Raw genomic sequence first — 17,756 nt, 5'->3', positions numbered from 1 at the left:
CGCACTAAAAAGTGCGAAGTGCGACTGCCTAAGGTGGTGGCCTGACACGGCTGTATTTATCTGCTGCTATTGCTTCTACTGTATGGCCCAGGTAGGCTGAGAGTTGGTGGGCATGATGACAGATGTGCAATTTGGTCCCCTACGTCACGACAGAAGTGGAATGTTCAGTGATGTTGCGGCCGTTCGATCACGCCATAAATACACCAGCGTGGGCTAAGTTGGTGTGGCTTAGAACTGGACACTCGCATCTGGTCGCAGTTTGTCGGACTATAAATTGCCAGCAATATCGGAAGCGAATCCAGAGATGACGATCCGTAGAGTACTCGAGGCGATTGAATTGCACCTGCCGGGGAATCATCTTCTTCTCCCACGACGCATTTCCGACATGTCGTCTGGAAACGAATCAAGACTAGAGTCTCATGGTGAATCTTCGGATGCCCTCCAACCATTGACCGTGGAAGTAAAAAAACACAAAAGGTTGGGCCAGCGGCTTCAAATGTTGAGTTGTAGCTTCTGTCGGAAGGACAAGAAAAAGGTGGGAGGTATCTTGTGTCGCGAGTAACTCTCATCTGACTTCAATCTAAACAGTGTATCCCACAATCTAGGAAATGGCCGAAAAAATGCAATCGCTGCGAGGAGAGAGGTCTTGCCTGTTCTGAACTGGTTCGGAAGGAGAGGAGGCACAGAGTAAATCGCCTTGACAAAATTGAAACTGGGCTGAGTCGCCAGAATCCGCCTGAGCTCGAAATCGTGCCACCGAGCACTTATATACCAACCACAAAGCACCATGACCCCATCGTTGACGACGACAACCAGGCTTGGGATTTCAAAGATTTGTAGGTTCAACCGTTAATTGCCCTTGTCTTTGTTGCCCTAGATTCGTATTGACGCCAGCGGTGAAGGAGCAATGCGATCGGCATGTTGCAGCTGGCTTCCGCCGAATACATTGAGCAAGAGGCGGCGAATGACGATGCGATTGAGCATTTACCCAACAATTGGGATCGAATTCATGGTTCCTTGATTGCGAGATTCTGCAATCTCGGCGAATTCCTAAAGGTCTTTCAACCAAGGCTACAGTCCCAAGTTTTACGCAGGCTCGAACAGCACCAGGAGACCACTTCTAGAGAGTTCTTGTCAAGAGCACTGGACGCCATCGCTGATCCAGTATCCGGAACACTGATAAACCCACCTTTTTTTTCCATTTCCACGGCCTCGAGGCCAAAGGTGTTGCAGCCTTCCATGATTGCAAACGCGCTCCGCAAAAGAGCCACCAGCCTGGCAGCAGAGGGACAGTGGTCCTTGGCGATTTTAAGCTACCAGAAGAGCCTGACGCATGGTAAGAGGCAACCCGACCTGAGTTTTTCAACATCCCTAAAGTCTCATGACATACCGAACGTCATGGCTAAGACTGCACAAAGGTTCGGATTGAAAGAGGACTATTCCGTGCCGGAATTTTGGGCTTGGACATCTACAATTTATCCAAACATTCTACCCGCGTCAAGAACTGAGATTATGGAAACACTTTTCATCAAAACTTGGATCGGGTTTGATGACGCCCTTGACTTGTTTGGGGTAAGGCTTCTTCAATATGCCTCTCCAAAGGTTTGGAAAAGCGTCTTCTGGTGGCTTTATAGAAGCCAAAGCATTCCCAAGGTAGACATTGATGGCCGCACGGGACTGCACCTAGCTGTCCTCCTAGGAATGAAAGACGAGATAACCTTGATGTCAAGAACATCCAATTTCGACCTTTCGAAGAAAGACAAGAGCGGGAGAACACCTCTTCACGTGGCTGCAATTATCGGCAACAAATCGGTCTGCGACACTCTTCTTTCAGTAGAACACGTCGGCGATGCTGTTCTGGCTAAAGATGTGGAGGGACGACTCCCTCTGTGGTATGCGGCAGAGGCAAACAAGCGGGAGGTTTTTAGCAAGTTCTTGGACACGACGCTCATCCACACGAGCCTAACAGAAATTTGCTCAGATATTGACAAGGACGGTAATAATCTGGTTCAATACTGCACAGCACATGGGCTCGCTGGGTCAGAGCTGTGGCGATTGGCTGCATTTTCTGGCTTCCCTGATCGGACGAGCCTTTGCCCGAATCCTTTTGAAGCGCAGGACGAATCCTGGTAAAACTGCCACGGCACATAAGGTACATTACCAGCTCTGCATTGTGGGGCGTTCCCTTTTGTGCCTGGTTCAACACAAACCATATGCCATTCATTGATCAAAGCCCTGAATTTCCTTGAGTATTGCACTAGGGCGGTGGGTAAATAGATTGGCTAGACAGGTGTTTGAAGAGTGATTTGCTATTGGTATAAGGGAACCAATCAAGCTCTCGGTTTTTGCTACCCTGCAAAAACTTGCATCTCCTCTACTGCTCTCCAAATTGGTAGTGTTAGCGAAGGAACGCAGTCAACAAGGAGTGATCCCAGCAATCATCCGCCCACTGCTAGCCAACACCTGATCACGTCACCGCGGTCAGGTCGTTTACAAACGCATCCCCATCGTATTCCATAAGGGATGTCAGCTTTGTGACTGGCCTGGCTCTTATTCTGGTAGCAAGTACTGCCATACCACAGCGGCCACGACTAGAGCTTTAGCGGCTTTAGTTGCGAGGCCTGATGGCTCCCTCACAATTGAGGACGAGGAACTTGCCGAGGCTTCGGGAACTTTTGCTTTTTTGCCTCGCCATCCCCTCTTCACTAAGCCCCTATTGTTTGCGGGATTCCTTGATCCTCCTGCGCAGCCTTCGGCGTGACCCGCTAGTGCACGTCTCTGTCTGATGAGCAGATGCGGCGCACGGTTGGGCTAACTTTAAGCCTGTTGACGGATTACTTGTTTTGACATTAGCCTCATTTTGGGCTTTCTGCTTGTTCACACTTCTCGTGGAGTCGCCGATCCGCTCCATCTTTTTCTTTTGCATCAGCTGCCAAGCTGCCTTAGTTGACAAGAGATTGGGTGGCTGTTATTCCAATTTGCTATGAGCTCGCTGTCACCCCCCACAATTACAGCTAATATTTAACCATATCGCTGAGATAAAAACGCCAACACGACGTGTTCAAGTTCATCGACTTTGAGGACAGGGATTGAAACGTGGTAAACGGCAGCGATTGAAACAGTACGGAGTCTATCCGTACTCTAATGGATGATCCAAGCTACAGGGGCTCGTAAAAGATCGCTCCGTCTCAAGGTGGTTTGTCTGTGCGTGCGTTAGTTCGAGTCAGTTAGCTCGCAAAGTCTTCTAGAATAGGCTTGGGAAGTTGGGGATCACCACTCATCACCAGACTGGCAGCCGCTACTGTTTCAGGTATGGGATGAAACCATTCAGGAATAACCTGCCGAGGCTGAGATAGCCAGTTACGATGCCCAAGCGGCAGCTAAATTCGGAGAGAACGTGGACAGATCGTTTCTTATTGCGGGCAACGTTCGATTTTACCGATGGAATGGATTGAAACAGGGATGTGCGGAAAGCACACGCCATTCGGTACTGTTTCCCAAAACGATATTGATTCACGAGGCCAGTGAAGGCGCCAGTAGCGAAACATGAGACCGCTCATATTCAAGCGCATGAGCCAAGAAGGCCGAAAAAGGCTCCCGTGAGCTTTTGAAGCTTTTGATTGATGGAATGTGTTTCTTCGCGGGGACTTGAGCTCGGCCCAGAGACGGGGAGCCGAGGCTCGCCATTCTAGAGCTTGTCGTGGGAGTGGTGTTGATTGAGCTTCAAGTTTTATAAATACGTACACTCATCCCGTTGTTGAGTTACTATTCAGACTCAGCCAGCAGCTTCAAACCAACATCCTTCACTTCTCTTACATCTTTCACGTCTCTCGCATTTTTCACTTCTCTCATCGCCCTCAGCAACCACCATCATGAAGGTCTTCGCCATTACTTCTGTCCTCGCCGCCACGGTCGCGGCTCTGCCGGCCATGAACCCCAACCCCGTCATTGAAGCTCGGCAGTTCGGTGGCAGCAGCACTCGCAACGATCTTTCCGACGGCAACAGCGCTTCCTGCCCCGGCGTCATCTTCATCTTTGCTCGTGGCTCTACGGAGACTGGCAATCTGGTACGTAAACTCCTCCATTCACTGAACAACAGGATGTCATTCTGACATATCCAGGGCACTCTCGGCCCAAGAGTGGCTTCTAAGCTGGAGGCGGAATACGGCTCGGACGGCGTCTGGATCCAGGGCGTTGGTGGTGCATACCTCGCCACGCTCGGAGACAACGCTCTCCCCCGTGGAACATCGACCGCTGCTATCCAGGAGATGCTCGGACTCTTTGAGGATGCCAACACCAAGTGCCCAGATGCGACTCTTATCGCTGGCGGATACAGCCAGGGAGCTGCCCTCGCGGCCGCTAGCATCACGGATGTCGACTCCACCATCCGCGACAAGATCGCCGGCACTGTGCTCTTTGGGTACACCAAGAACCTGCAGAACGGCGGCAAGATCCCGGAATACCCCGCGGATAGGACCAAGGTGTTCTGCAATGTCGGGGATCTCGTTTGCACCGGCTCGTTGATCGTGGCGGCACCTCATCTGGCCTACCAGAGCGATGCCTCGGGTGCGGCGCCCGAGTTCTTGATCCAGCAGGTTGCTGCTGTTGGCGGTGGTTCCGCATCTGCTTAGGCAATGGAGTGAGACGTGAGATGTATATAGGCTGGCCTATTTTCTTTCTGGAGATATTCTTTCTTGTTTTGATAGTTGATCTATCCATATTGGTTCTGTGCATACCCATTGACCCAGGTGACTGTGATATACATGAAGCACTAAAATATTGTCTAGCAAATGAAAACCTGCTGGAATGAATTGCGACTCATTTGAAGAACTCACGCTCGAGGTGCCTGGATGCTATCGGTTTGAGAACCCCGGTTGGGCATCGAAGGATGAACAAAAACCGACACGATGCAGAGGACGCACAAGGGTAAAGTTTCCTATAGTGGCATCCAACAGTTACAGCAAGAAGCACAAATACAAACATAATAAGGCCATTGGTCAGACCAACGTCAGATGTGGTAGTAAGCTTCATAAGGTTCTGGCTCTTCATTTCCTCAACACCCAAAGGTTATGCTTACAGCTCTCGGTTAAGTACTACAGCAATGACAGAAGGATATCCAACTCAGTCCCATCCAGCATGACCTGATCCTAGTCTTGTCCAACCATCACTAACCACGCTCCACAGTCAAAAAAAAAAAACCCCCCCCAAAAAAACCACCCCCGTATCAATATTGTCGCTGACGGGAATAACCAGGCCGAGAACGCAGCGCCACGAGGAGCGATTCACACACCCCCTTAAGTCTTGCAGCAGCATCGCTTCGCAAACAAGCCGCAGTCAGTCTTGGCCATGTGAGAGAACTTGTAGGGCTTGCAGTAGTCTTCACACTTGCCGCTCCAAGAAATGCTGCAGCTGCTTCGGTTCCAGCATGTAGCCCGGGTTTCGACGTCCCCGGACTGCGAATTGTTGACGTCTTCAGACGGGGCGGCGATGGCACCAGCCAAGGTTCTAAGGAGGAAAATGAGGCTGATCTTCCTTTTGAATATGGAAAGAACTTGAATATAGGGGTGAAGGATGTCAATCTTGTGTCTCTTTGTAGATATTGTGATAAAATAAAAAACCCTTTTTTAAAATGTATACCAGGTCATTGTATTAAATTAAAAACATAATAAAGAAAGAAAGAAATCACTTAAAACTATTTATCTTATAAAAAGAGCGGGGGACGAGATAAAACAGCACTTTAAGTATGACTACAAACGCAAAACATAGTTTCAAGATTAGAATACTATAATAATAACTCTTTAACAGTAAACCTAAAAACAGACACTTGTCCCGAGGCAGAGCCAATAATAAATGTTGACCCTGACACTTCCACACAACTATCATTAACCGGTCGGAACCCTGGCGGTATCCAGAAGAACCTGATATCGTTCCACATAACCCAGTGATTCTCGTGGTTGAGCCAGTAACCAGATCTCCGATGAGGGACAGGTGCTTCCTCAACCACTCGACAAGGCTCGTAGATTGATACAGGGCCATAGTTGGTAAGAAGATGCTTCCCTGTGTCATCAAATTCGACGCGGGATACATCGAAGCCGAGATATATGCGTCGACTGATTGAATCATCTTCAGAATCCCAAAAAGTCATCATGGGCCCGTCAACCCAGGACAGCTGCCTGGCGTCCGGAGAAAAGATACCTCGCGGGGCGAGTGGAGCATTTCCCAAGTAAATATCTCCATGCTTCTCCCATGTTGCTGTTCGCAGGATGTGGAACCTAGATGATCCCACGCGCAACGCAATGAACTCAGAATTCGGAGAGATACAGAACAGAAAAGTCCCTTCGTCCAAACCTTCTAATTGGCGGATCAGGTCTCCAGTCTCAAGGCTCCAGAGACTTAATATGCGCGTGCCATTATTTGCCCAGGTCGTATTTACCCAAGGGTGGATGTGGAAAATCGCATCTTCAGCCGCAGAGACTTCTGTCAATGTCGCCACAATCGTAGAATCTGGTGAGAACTTCAAATCGCGTATAGGGTCCATGTTATGGATCATGAGCTTGCCATATTTAGTAGATTGGCTCACATCCAATCTATCATGGAAAAAGTTCGCCTCCAAGTCAAAAATAAACTGTCTGGTCCCATGGAGTGAGATATACCGACCGTCCGGAGAAAATGTAACGCTTGTTTCATTGGGTACGACGTGCTCAAAGACGTGGTGGCCGGTGTCTACCCGCCAGAGGAAAAGGCGGTCCGAAGAGCATCCAGCCAAAAACGTCGACTTCAAGCAAAATCGCACTGACCGGATGAAACTGTTGGTGAACCGATGAATACATTGGCCATTCTTTGCTTCCCAAACTTGCGCATCCCCACTCTCTGTGCATGAGGCGATGAAGAGACCGTCGGGGGACAGCACGACCGACTGAACCGGATCGTATCTTTCAGTTGACGTAGCAGCACCGTTACTCAAGTCAGCTCGCCAGATGCGGATGGTTCTGTCATCTGATGCTGACGCAAACAAGGTCATGTCCGCGGAGAATAACAATGCCGTCACTGTGTCAGAGTGGCCTTCGAGCAGATGAAGGCATTCTCCTGTTTCGACGCTCCATATCATGGCTGTGTTATCTTCAGAGAAAGATCCCAGCAAGGTTCCGTCTAGCGAGAACAGGGTCCCCCGGATGGTATCTCGGTGACCCTCCAATGTGTGCACTATCTCCCTGTCTCTAACCGCCAGATTTGCATGGCGGATGTGTTATTCTTGGTGATACCGGCCATCATAAATGACGAGCTGTCGACAAAGGTGAAGGACATTCCGTCAGCCTGAAATTCCATGGCCAGATCAGAATCCTGGCTATGTTCATGAATGCAAACGCCAGTTCCAACATTCCACAAGGCATAGGAGCCAGTGCCCTTGGCCACGATGCCGAGGGTTTGAGAGTCAGACGAGAAATGTAGAGAAGCCCGCGCAGAGATAGAAGCACCTGCAGCATGTCTCTTGCGCCTCGTCCAATTCTCCATGGCTTCGATCCCAATGGCTTCAACCTCTTGGACGCATTTGAGTGTATCCAAGGCTATGATACGGATGGTTTCGTGGTCATAGCTGTCGGAAGCGAATGCGACGTACTTTGAATCTGGAGAAAACTGGATCCCATCCCATGAGCAGTCCCAAGACAGTAGGAACTTCTTCAGAAGATCACCTGTATCTCCACGATATAGACACAATTCCCCGTTGACACATGCCGTTGCTATCAGCGCCGAGTCCGGGGAGAACTTGACAATTTGTACCTTCGCCCTGGGGCCTTGGTCAAGTTCTCTGGTGAATTCTCCTGTCTCGATCTGGAAAATGTGGACGGCTGTGTTCTCAGCCGCGGATGCGATGAAGGAGCCGTTGGCGGAAAATGCAATGGAATTTATGCCCCTTTGTTTGACCTCTAGAACCTGCTGGCATTGGTCCCATGTCGGTCTCGCTGCAGAGGCAAGTGGCATCCAGTTGGATCTCTTTTCCCAGAGAAGCCGGCGAATCATACTACTCTCGGGGGTAAAAGCGAGCAGCGAAGAATATAGTTGAAGAGGGGACGAGTCTATCATGACCAGGTTTGTCTGGATGAATCGGCCGCCTTCTCGAAGGAGTTCGATAAGCATTTCGTGTTCGCTGTCCTAGACTGCTATCAGTGCCAGTTCATCGGTCAGACGCCTCCCTTCATACCTGCATGAACGACTCCAACGTCTTGATAATGTGAAGCCCCTCGGAAATGCGTCCAATAAGGCTAAGAGCTTCCAGCCAGTGGAGAAAATTTTGCGATAGGAAGTTGAAAATTTCCTGGTCAGTACAAGCCTGCTTCTCAGCATTTTGTAAATGGTGAGCCCAATAGCGGGAAGCGTATTGCAGTTCCGCCGGGAGGCATCTAGCAATGCGCTGTGGTGACACTTCGGAGCGGTCGATGCCAGGCAGTTGTAGTTGGCATAGATCTTCCTTCAACGAGTTGTTCAGCAGACGAATGCAACTCGCTGCGATCAGTCCATGGGTCTTCTTCTCATCCACCCAGTATGGGTTGGTCCCTTGCTTCTCTGGGTCGATAAGAAAATCCCGGAAGGATAGATGGAGCAATCTAACGGGTGAATTTGCAGATCTAGGAATATCCAGCACCGAGTGAAGCATATCCAATCTAATGTCGATTCTGTCCCTGTCTATATCGAGCAGTCGGGCTAGAGATAGAACTGGGAGTGGTGATTCGAGAACCACAATGGTTCCAACGATGTGCCGGAAATCTTCGAAAACTCTGCCCTGTTCACGCGCTGACAGACCCCTTACTTGCTGCTCCAAAGGTGGCAAATAAGTTGCTTCCATCTTCGACTCTTGGCTTCTAGTCTTATATGCTAGGATCTGCTGGAGCTGCTGATTCGGGTTGCCGCAGGTTCGGTCAGAGAGAAAACGACAGATGGTTGCTGCAAAAATGAAGAGTGGCACTGCCATCTGGACGAGCACCCCGACGTCGTTCTTGCCAGGCCAGTTGCGGGATAGGTTTCTGTCCTCTGGGACTGATGCGTTGTAGTCTTCCCTAATCTCGGCCAGCTTATGTTGAAAGAATACGCCCAGGTCGTGGGCTACAATGGTCTCTGGTATCTCATGAAGCACGACGTTGTGGTAGTTGCCTTGGATCTTATTGAAGCCCAGCCGGATAGGCAGTTCAGGACGGCTGGTTATTAGAGCCCTGATTCTCAGATTCGAGATCGCCCTGAATCGGGAAAAGAGATCAATCAACCGTCTGATGTCTCCATCTCCATCGCACTCATCCAAAGCATCGATAATAAAAATAACGAGGCTTGTACTGCTCGATCGAGATTGTTGCAAAGGCTGGAGGATAAGCTTATCAAACTGATCCCCTGCTGATTTTCCAATAATAGCTGGGTCGTTATCCAGGGTGGCTTTGATATAAGGAATCAGCTCAGGCTTGGAGCGAACGAGCTGAGATGCAACTGTCGTATAGAATCTCGACATAATACCTCGATCGGCCTCGCCTCTTTTGAAGAAAAAGCTGGCGCCGAGATGGGCACGCCTAGCGGAGGTAGCTGCAACCGTACGAGAAATAGTTGACTTTCCAGTTCCAGCCATTCCATTTAACCAGAAAATCACTGGGGCTTGTGGATGGTTTACCCAATTGTCGATGTGCTGAAGCAACTCAACTCGGGTGTTCTCTAGACATTTGCTGTTGTGTTCTTCGGCATGGGAGTTGTAGGATGCTTCGATTACTGTGGGTAGTTTCTCGAGGATCATTCGCTGATCCACAGTAACAAGGGTGCTGTCCACTTTGTCGATCTTATCGTCAACTTTTTCGATCTTATTATCGACATCAAGTAAGATGGTACTATGAGTAAGTCAAATGATGTCACCTCGATTGGTCCAAAATGCCTACGTTTGGTCCACTTGAAGCGCCCAAGAGAGGCTCGCTGAGCAATTACGAATGCCTTCGATTATGGTACGGCATTCACTAGACTGGAATGGCCATCTCAAAGCTCGGAGGCCAATACGGGACATGACCTTGCGGCTCGAGCCTGGCTGAAGGGTGTGCTCCAATTGAACGAGCAGATCAAGGCTGGACTGAATGGCGCCGCCCAATTCTCGAGAGCTCTGAAGCCTTGCGCCGGCTGGGCCATGAAGAAGATGGCGGACATTTTCGGTAAGTTGTCGCAGCTGATCTACCTCATTGCGTAACTGCTGGACCTCTGCCTTTGCATGCTTGACGTCTTTGGCGTACTGAGAACACCATGATATAACCTTGACGGATATATCAACGACGGCAATGATGTTAGCGGCGACGCCAACTACCTCCATGCTGAGGGATAGGAAGCATGGGCCTATAGGAGATGATGAGATAGATAGATGATGATGAGATAGATAGATGATGATGAGATAGATAGATGATGGTGAGATAAACAAATGTCGCGGTGCGGCTGAGGAGAAACCAGTGCGGCTGAAATCGACCCAAACCAGATGGGCGCCTAAGGCGGCTTAGGTGCACGGAGGAGTCGGCCCGGTTGAGATGACTAACATTTGAGTTGGGGGCTGAAAGTGATCTGCAACCATAGAAGAATCTCACTGCCCTATACCTACGTACTGTGGCATATGTTACGCACTGCTCGAGGTCTTTCCAAATCAATATCAGAAAGCTTGTCTTGGTATAAGGCTATTCTCTTTTTCTTTTCCCCCCTAAAACTTCTATGCTGTTAGTAGCACGTGCCCGAGGCGAGGGCGAATCGTTAAACATTATAAATGACCCCTCTTAAGAACCCTGCCATAATCACCTAACTAATCATCTTATATCTTTGCCTGTGGGTTATTTCCCGTCCTCTGCCACAGAAAAGAAGAAATATCTACCTTCTGAATAGTTCCACTAAAATCCGGCTTTCTCTTCTCCATACAACTTCGGGGTCCTTCGGTGTTATCCTCAGAACCAACAACAGAGATAAACGCCCGCGAATCCAGTGGATATATCTGCTCACGCGTCTCGGGGAAGTATAGCTTATATCCCTTATAAGCTTCGTGCTGGCCAGTAAAGTATTTTCTGCAATCTCGATTGGAAGCTTAATGGCATAGGAAACCGTTTCTTAAGGTATAGGAAGCAGCTGGTTTTCCAAGCTGCTTACAAAAGAGGCAGAGACAGCATGTACCGCCCCAGTTATAGCAAGATATATAGCCTTACATAAACCCAACAAATATAGTAGGTAAAGTACACTGTAGCTCAAACATGCAGTTCGCGATGTGGTTGAGCAGAGAAGATATAAATCATCATAGGTTAATATATTAGATGACTTAGTGGCGTCGTACTATCGAAACTTATGCCTGCTACCACAGTGCGCGTCTATGACAGGATCTCCCCAACCCTTTCTCTCCACAGCCGCGTCACCATCACTCAGCCACTCGCCTCAGTCGCTTTCACACGGCACAATACTGATGCCATAAGTGACTGAGGTGAACCAAGCCTGCCTTCTCTCAGTAACACCATGACCAACCAATCCCAACCTCCCTGAGAAGAGGGCCGACCCGCCCCGGAGGCCGTCGTGCAGCAATCCATATTTTAGCAAGCACAAGATGCAGCTGCCGCCCAGAAAGATCCCGCAAGACCCACGAGACAGGAGGCCCTCCTGCAAAAGATTGGCCTCATCACACCCGATCCGGCCGAGAACCTGTTGAGTTACTTTGGGGAGAGGGGAGGAGGTGTGCTACGACCCTGAAAACTACTTACCCTACAGTATTTTAATTCAAACCCCACCTCTGAATGCGACGACTTGTTCCTCGCTGGGATCCGCAATGCAAAAACCGCTAGGATGGGAATTTCCTCTACTGGGCTTAGGCATACCAGAGAGCAGGGTAACGAGGGTCTCATAATGGACAGAGGAGACGGGAAGCACAAATCGAGTGAAGTTTTCTGGGATGATGTAGGCCTTCAATGTAGAACATACATGGAAAAAAAATTGGCTGTTTTTCAGCAATTGAACTACTGAATTGCTCCTTCACTACTGGACTCCCAGAAGGTTTATTCGGCCAACGTATGATAAAGTATCTCGTGATGTCACATGCCGTCTTTGGATCTCTGTGGGGCTCGTATCAGTCGTTCAACTGGAAACCTACCGAGGAGCTAGTTGAATGTCGTTAGCATGGATAGTGGACCCAGTCGATGATGGTGTTGATGTTGTTATCCATCCCAGAGATTAGAATCGATAACGTAATTCCTCAACCTTGTCTCGGATTTCGCCTCTACTAAAACATCCACTCCATTTCATTTTTCGCTTTGACACAGCTACCAGAGCATTACACGGCCATCGCCAACTTAGCTCACTACCAACCACCTCCATTGAAATAATGGCTACTGAACAAGACACAGGTTCCAGCCTGCCCCAGCACATGCGGGCATGGCGATTCACCGCCCCGGGGCCGCTAGACAAGTCTTTCAAGCTTCTCGAGGACATCCCCACCCCAGCAACGAGCTTGAAAAGCGGCGAAATCTTGATCAAGGTGGCCTGGGCCTCAATCAATCCGGCAGACTACAAAATCCCCGAGATGGGACTGGTTGCGAGAGCTATGATGTCGTTCCCAACGACGGCTGGCATGGACTTAAGCGGTCACGTCCACAGCGCGGCAGCAGACGTCAGCGATATCGATGTGGGTGACGCCGTCTTTGCACGGGTTGACCCCTTTCGACGGGAAGGCTCTATTTCCGAGTATGTCGTTGTGCCTCGCGACGGCTATGCGAAGCTGCCCGCTGGGTGTGCCCTTGATAAGGCGGCAGGTGCTCCAACAGTCGCCTTGACAGCATATCAATGCATCGCCCCATACGTCAAGGCTGGTGATCAGGTCTTCATTAATGGTGGCTCTGGTGGTACAGGCACATTTGGCATTCAGATTGCCAAGGTCCTAGGCTGTCGCGTCATCACCAGCTGCTCAACGGGCAAGATTGATCTCTGCCAGAGGCTGGGGGCCGATGAGATCATTGATTACAAGAAAGACAACGTTGTCCAGAAACTCAGAGAGAAGGGCCCGATCCTGAGTCTTGTGGTCGACAACGTTGGCGACAATCCAGCTGATCTATACACTTCATCCGGCGAATTCCTGCGTCCTGAGGGGACATACACCCTAATTGCGGGAAACGCATCCAACATTTTCAAAGGCATGATGTTGCCTCGATTCCTTGGAGGAGGAAATCGAAAATTTGTATTTGTTCTGACGAAGAACAACCACGAAACGCTTTCCCAGATTGCGGATTGGATGGGCAAAGGGGACTTGGAAACAGTTGTTGATTCCAAGTTTAAGTTTGAAGAAGGCCTCGATGCTTTCAAACGGCTGAAGGAAGGTTCATGTGCTGGAAAAGTCGTGATTTGCGTGGCAGATGATTGATTTGTTGATCAGAATGTTTAGTATAGGACTTGGCGAATGATAATCGTACTGTATTGCTGTTATCAACAGATTTCTAGTTTGAGCGAGGCAATCAATTTCATTCTTGGGCCGACAGCGTGCTGTAAAGTAAACAAGCTAAAGAGCTGTACTATCTTCCCTATGACACCAGAAATGCAGAAATTAAACTCTCCCTCGATAATGTACATAAGCAACCCAAGGCGCAGGCCCCAGTTCCTCATCCTCCTCTTCAACAACCGCATCTCGTGCTGATCGCAGCTCTCTTGGCTGAAAGCGCTCATCGCTAACAGTCTGGGCCCTCTCCTTTGACGACGAGTTCTCTAAACCTGAACGTGCCCTTTGTGCTGTGGTCTTCGACGACTCGGCCAGCCAACTATCCCGCATTGCCCGTACAGCCTTGTGCAACCCCCGACAAACCGAATCGTCCTCCATGCCAGCGTCTCTCATCTCGCTATACGTGATTTCCGCAACGTCCACGCATGCCTCATCATCGACCTCCCAGAGTGTTCCAATAACGTGCCGGAAACCGGCTAACTGACACGCACTGATCAGATGGAGGCTTTCATCCAGTAGGCGCTTATCTTTGATCCGACTCGTCCCACAAGCCGACAGATAGGCCAAAAACGGTGGATTGTCTCGCAGGTTCATGTTCAGCAGGTCCGCTACTGTCAGAGGTTGGGTTTTCCAGTCCTCGAGGCGTAGATGACTTTTCAACGGATTCGTCTGGTCCGTCACGCCGTGGCCAGCAAAGTGGAAGATGTGACAATCCTTCAACTCTGACAGAACGTGCTTGGTGAGTCTCGCTGGTTCGATAGACTCAAGTGACATTGACTCGCAGAGCCCGCGGACTATTGTCAGCTCTTTGGGTGCGGAGGGTAGGCTCTTACTGCCAGGTGTATTCTGCATGGCAACCATGACTGCTTTGGTGGAGGATGGTCCTTGGCCCTTCCATGCTCCTTCCTTGATAGCAGTGAAGGAGGAGCTATAGGAAGACATGACTCTGTCCAATACAGTCTTACCAGAGAAGTCTGTATGATAGCCAGCAGCATGCAGCGGGAAACGACTCAATGCTCCCGTGGCAATCCAACATACTTGCGGCCACTCACCATCTGCAGGTGCTTGGGTGTACCCGAGTTTGTCAAGGACTGGTCCCGTGATAGTGTCCCAGAGCCATTCCAGAACTTTGGTGCTGCCCATATTTTCCTCCTGGAGCCTTCGCTCTATCTCTTCACGAGACAATCTAGGCAAATGCAGGACCTCGATCATGTTCTTGATGAGGAACGCGTCGCAGCGGTAGCTGGCATTGATGATCACAATAGGCCCCTTCTTCGTAAACACTGAAAAGTTTGCGTTTCTCGGGCCTACGCGATAGCCGTGTATTCGCTTATTGAACTCCCCCACTAATGCGTCAAGGCTTTTGCTCGCCGCTATCCTCCTGGTGAGTCTGCCCAGACTGGATTGACCTTCATTAGCTGGGAGTCCAGGGCTCTCGTCAGGATCTCGACCAGGGCCCTCAAGTTGGCCAAGGTTGCTCATGAGTGTCCTTCTCATCTCAGGATCCATGCCTGAGAACTTCCGGCTGTCAAAATCAACGCGCAGATCATACACGTAGTCTGCAACAACACCTCGTCCCCTTTCGAGCGTCGCTAGAGTGTCTTGGTCATCGTTGCCAAGTTCCAGCGAAAAGGCCGCAGCGAGCGAGGCCAGACCATTGACTTTGGACAGTAGAGCCTGAGCCTCGGAGATTTGTAGATACCGGGGTGTGTATAACGGAATCAACTCCAGTGCATACTCAGCAAATTGGAATCCTTTGCGCCAATTCTTGACCAAGATATACGCCTTGAGTAGACGTTGTGCGACTTCTAGAACATCCGAAATATTGACACTTGACAATGACTGCCAAAGGGCTTCCTCGTCGGTTTCGATGGCTAAGCGAATGTCGTCATCCTGCTTTGTGACTTGGAACCTCCGATGATAACAGGATCCCAGGACTTCCAGAACACTCAGATGTTGCGAATCGTCGGGTGATGTTACGTTTACAGCGTCCTGTGCATATTTTGTAGCCGCATCGAGGTCTGCCATTGCTCCTGCGTGACCATGCTTCCGCAGATAACACCTCGCAAGAGATATCAAGACATTGAGACGCTCTGAGTTTTCAGAGGACTTGGGGATCGTATCCAGGGCTTGTTCCAAGTTCGAAACGGCCTGATTGACATCCGCGGGAGCTTTCGTTAGCCCATATCGGTGAAGGTACGCACCCCCAAGCCATGTCAATATGAGGTTCCGACCGATTGGATTAGAATACAGGCTTTCCGCATCATGATACACTTTGATGGCGGAATCTATGTCTTTAAGATCTCTGGTGGTGTCGAATTTTCGACGGTAGGTGGTGGCCAAGCTCGGGACCAGTGCTTGTCTGTGAATGATATCCCCCGTATTCAGTTCTTTGGCTTGCTCGAGTAAAGACAATGCTTCATCCAAGTTAGCTTTGTCTCCAAAGAAATGATAGGCGGTGTTCTTGGTGCATCCTAGGTGTCGTAGCCATACTCCGCGATCAGAATGTCCCTCTGGTGTGAGATCCAGGCACTCTTGATGCACCTCCAGTGCCAACTTCACATCTTCTATAGCGCAGTTGTAATAAAGCTTGTCGGAGTACAGACGACCAAGTCGAAAGAGAACGTCAGAGCGGAGCGGATCATCGAATGGGAGTTTATCAATGAGCTCCCGGAAGGTTGAGATTGCCATGGTGAGATCATCAATTCGATTCCTCCTGTCGTCATCGTCGCTGTCATCGGAAAGTGACCTGTTGTAGAACTCCTCGTAGCATCGTCCCCGAAGATGCAACCGCGCTGAATGCGCAATATGAGCTTCGCAAATAGACTCAAGCGAGCTATCACAAAGCTGAAGAGCCGATGAAAGATAATCCTCGATTCCATCCTCGTAATAGTGGAAGTATTCATTTGCCAGAGCGAAGAGCCGACCATGGCAGTTCAACTTGTCAGGTAGTATGGCATGTACATGGCCTTTGTTTCGAAGCTCTAAGATGACCTTCGTATTGGTGCCAAGATGAACGCTGTAGGGGCCATTGTGCGAGTTGCGAAGCCAGCTGAAGAATGCACCGTCTTGGTCCAAGGCCCGTATACAAATCTGAGACTCTCGATGAAGTTGCTTTGCCTGTTCGAGATCACTCGAATGTCCTTCTCTGAGATATTTATCTTGTAAACAAAGAGACAAGTGATACGAGGCAAGATATCGGTTGTGGCGGTCTGGGAGCGTATCACCGTGTGCCAGGTTGAACGCTTCTACGGCACACTCGATTGCCTGGTTGAGATCAGACGATCGCGTAGTCGAGCCGAAGCGCCGGTAGAGCGCAATAGAGAGAACTGTCGAATAAAAGGGCTTGCCAGCGTGATCTTGTGCTGATAGATCCCTGGCTTGCTCTGCCAATGGGATCATTTCTTCGAGCACGGAAGCATTGCCTGTCTGCGTAAAGCTAGCGTCCAAGCACAGCACGAGACAGCACAAGTGCCAAGGGAAGTCTGGATGGCTGTCTGAAATAAGATCAATGGCCTCTCTGGCGTACTGAATTGCCGCGGCCTTCTCAACTCTCATGGTATACATCAGCGCAAGACTGCTCAAATAGCGTGCTTTCCGTGGGTGACCGTCGTGCATGGTCTCAAGGGCTGCACCAAGTCCATCTGCCACTTCCTTTGTTTGTGCGATGCTGAGAATGTTGGGGATTTGTCCACAGCCACCTCGGACACACGGAGAATAGTGACCACGGACCAGTTGTGACGCTGCCAGTTCCATTGACTCTTCAAGATCAGCCGTGGACCCTGTAACTATGTGTAGCTCGGACAGCAGGGAGGCAAGATTGACATGGGATAGATAGCAGGTGCTTGAAAGTACAGACAGATTCTGTCTTTCGAGTTCAATAGCTTCGCCAAGGTCGGACCTCGTCTGCTTTATCAAATATCGTTCATGAAGCGAAAGCGCAAGCCTATGGAGAATGATGCTGTGCTGTCTTGGATACTTGCTCGGAAGCGAGGCTGCGGCTTGTTTTGCGAGTCGAACTGCAGTATCCAAATGTGCAATCTCGCCAGTTATGCGATACTTCCAGAGAAGACACTGTGCCATTTTGCTCAAGGCTTGAACCGGAGAAAGTCCCGTGTTTGGATCCAGAGCTCTCTCCAATATGTTGATGGTCCGTTCAATATTGGGTAGCGTCATTTCAACCCGGCATTTCTGGTAGAGGATCTCTCCGAAGTTGTTCAATAAGGGCGGATAGAGCTCATATCCTTCTGTTGTAGTCTCGAATATTCTCGTGCCGATTTGAATAGCTTCATCGAGT

The 17,756-nt window shown here is 49.8% G+C and overlaps 6 protein-coding genes across 6 annotated transcripts; 3 read left to right on the top strand and 3 right to left on the bottom strand.

Moving 5' to 3' along the window:
- The first annotated feature begins 317 nt into the window (after positions 1 to 317).
- On the top strand, positions 318 to 2,445 carry BGZ61DRAFT_461921 (uncharacterized protein). Its single transcript, XM_046247241.1, has 3 exons — positions 318 to 535; positions 589 to 836; positions 903 to 2,445. The coding sequence occupies exons 1-3, from the start codon at positions 386 to 388 to the stop codon at positions 2,131 to 2,133; spliced, it is 1,629 nt and encodes a 542-aa protein (XP_046097531.1). The 5' UTR covers positions 318 to 385; the 3' UTR covers positions 2,134 to 2,445.
- Positions 2,446 to 3,872: 1,427 nt separating this feature from the next.
- BGZ61DRAFT_484316 (cutinase-domain-containing protein) lies at positions 3,873 to 4,631 on the top strand (the record flags this gene model as incomplete). Its single annotated transcript, XM_046249596.1, has 2 exons — positions 3,873 to 4,067; positions 4,122 to 4,631. The coding sequence occupies 2 exons, from the start codon at positions 3,873 to 3,875 to the stop codon at positions 4,629 to 4,631; spliced, it is 705 nt and encodes a 234-aa protein (XP_046097530.1).
- A 1,105-nt stretch (positions 4,632 to 5,736) lies between these two features.
- Positions 5,737 to 7,437, bottom strand: BGZ61DRAFT_461920 (WD40-repeat-containing domain protein). Its single transcript, XM_046247240.1, has one exon. It carries the CDS (start codon positions 7,106 to 7,108, stop codon positions 5,783 to 5,785), a length of 1,326 nt encoding a protein of 441 aa, XP_046097529.1. The 5' UTR covers positions 7,109 to 7,437; the 3' UTR covers positions 5,737 to 5,782.
- Positions 7,438 to 9,798: 2,361 nt separating this feature from the next.
- Positions 9,799 to 10,327, bottom strand: BGZ61DRAFT_559511 (uncharacterized protein; the record flags this gene model as incomplete). Its single annotated transcript, XM_046255764.1, has 1 exon — positions 9,799 to 10,327. The coding sequence occupies one exon, from the start codon at positions 10,325 to 10,327 to the stop codon at positions 9,905 to 9,907; it is 423 nt and encodes a 140-aa protein (XP_046097528.1). The 3' UTR covers positions 9,799 to 9,904.
- Positions 10,328 to 12,397: 2,070 nt separating this feature from the next.
- Positions 12,398 to 13,387, top strand: BGZ61DRAFT_498733 (uncharacterized protein; the record flags this gene model as incomplete). Its single annotated transcript, XM_046251316.1, has 1 exon — positions 12,398 to 13,387. The coding sequence occupies one exon, from the start codon at positions 12,398 to 12,400 to the stop codon at positions 13,385 to 13,387; it is 990 nt and encodes a 329-aa protein (XP_046097527.1).
- Positions 13,388 to 13,522: 135 nt separating this feature from the next.
- On the bottom strand, positions 13,523 to 17,003 carry BGZ61DRAFT_461915 (CHAT domain-containing protein). Its single transcript, XM_046247239.1, has one exon. The coding sequence runs from the start codon at positions 16,859 to 16,861 to the stop codon at positions 13,568 to 13,570; it is 3,294 nt and encodes a 1,097-aa protein (XP_046097526.1). The 5' UTR covers positions 16,862 to 17,003; the 3' UTR covers positions 13,523 to 13,567.
- Positions 17,004 to 17,756: the final 753 nt, after the last annotated feature.

Source organism: Ilyonectria robusta (assembly GCF_021365365.1).
Source record: "Ilyonectria robusta strain PMI_751 chromosome Unknown BGZ61scaffold_29, whole genome shotgun sequence".
Lineage (NCBI taxonomy): Eukaryota > Fungi > Ascomycota > Sordariomycetes > Hypocreales > Nectriaceae > Ilyonectria > Ilyonectria robusta.
The sequence above is the reverse complement of the archived record's forward strand: the minus strand, read 5'-3'. Positions and strand labels throughout refer to the sequence as shown.

Bases quoted from the DNA above. Each gene is read 5' to 3' on its own strand.
- BGZ61DRAFT_461921 (XM_046247241.1), top strand. From the start codon at position 386: ATGTCGTCTGGAAACGAATCAAGACTAGAGTCTCATGGTGAATCTTCG. The intron at 536-588 runs GTGGGAGGTATC...CAATCTAAACAG, and splicing joins GTCGGAAGGACAAGAAAAAG to TGTATCCCACAATCTAGGAA. The intron at 837-902 runs GTAGGTTCAACC...CCAGCGGTGAAG, and splicing joins GCTTGGGATTTCAAAGATTT to GAGCAATGCGATCGGCATGT.
- BGZ61DRAFT_461920 (XM_046247240.1), bottom strand. From the start codon at position 7,108: ATGATATGGAGCGTCGAAACAGGAGAATGCCTTCATCTGCTCGAAGGC.
- BGZ61DRAFT_461915 (XM_046247239.1), bottom strand. From the start codon at position 16,861: ATGATCCCATTGGCAGAGCAAGCCAGGGATCTATCAGCACAAGATCAC.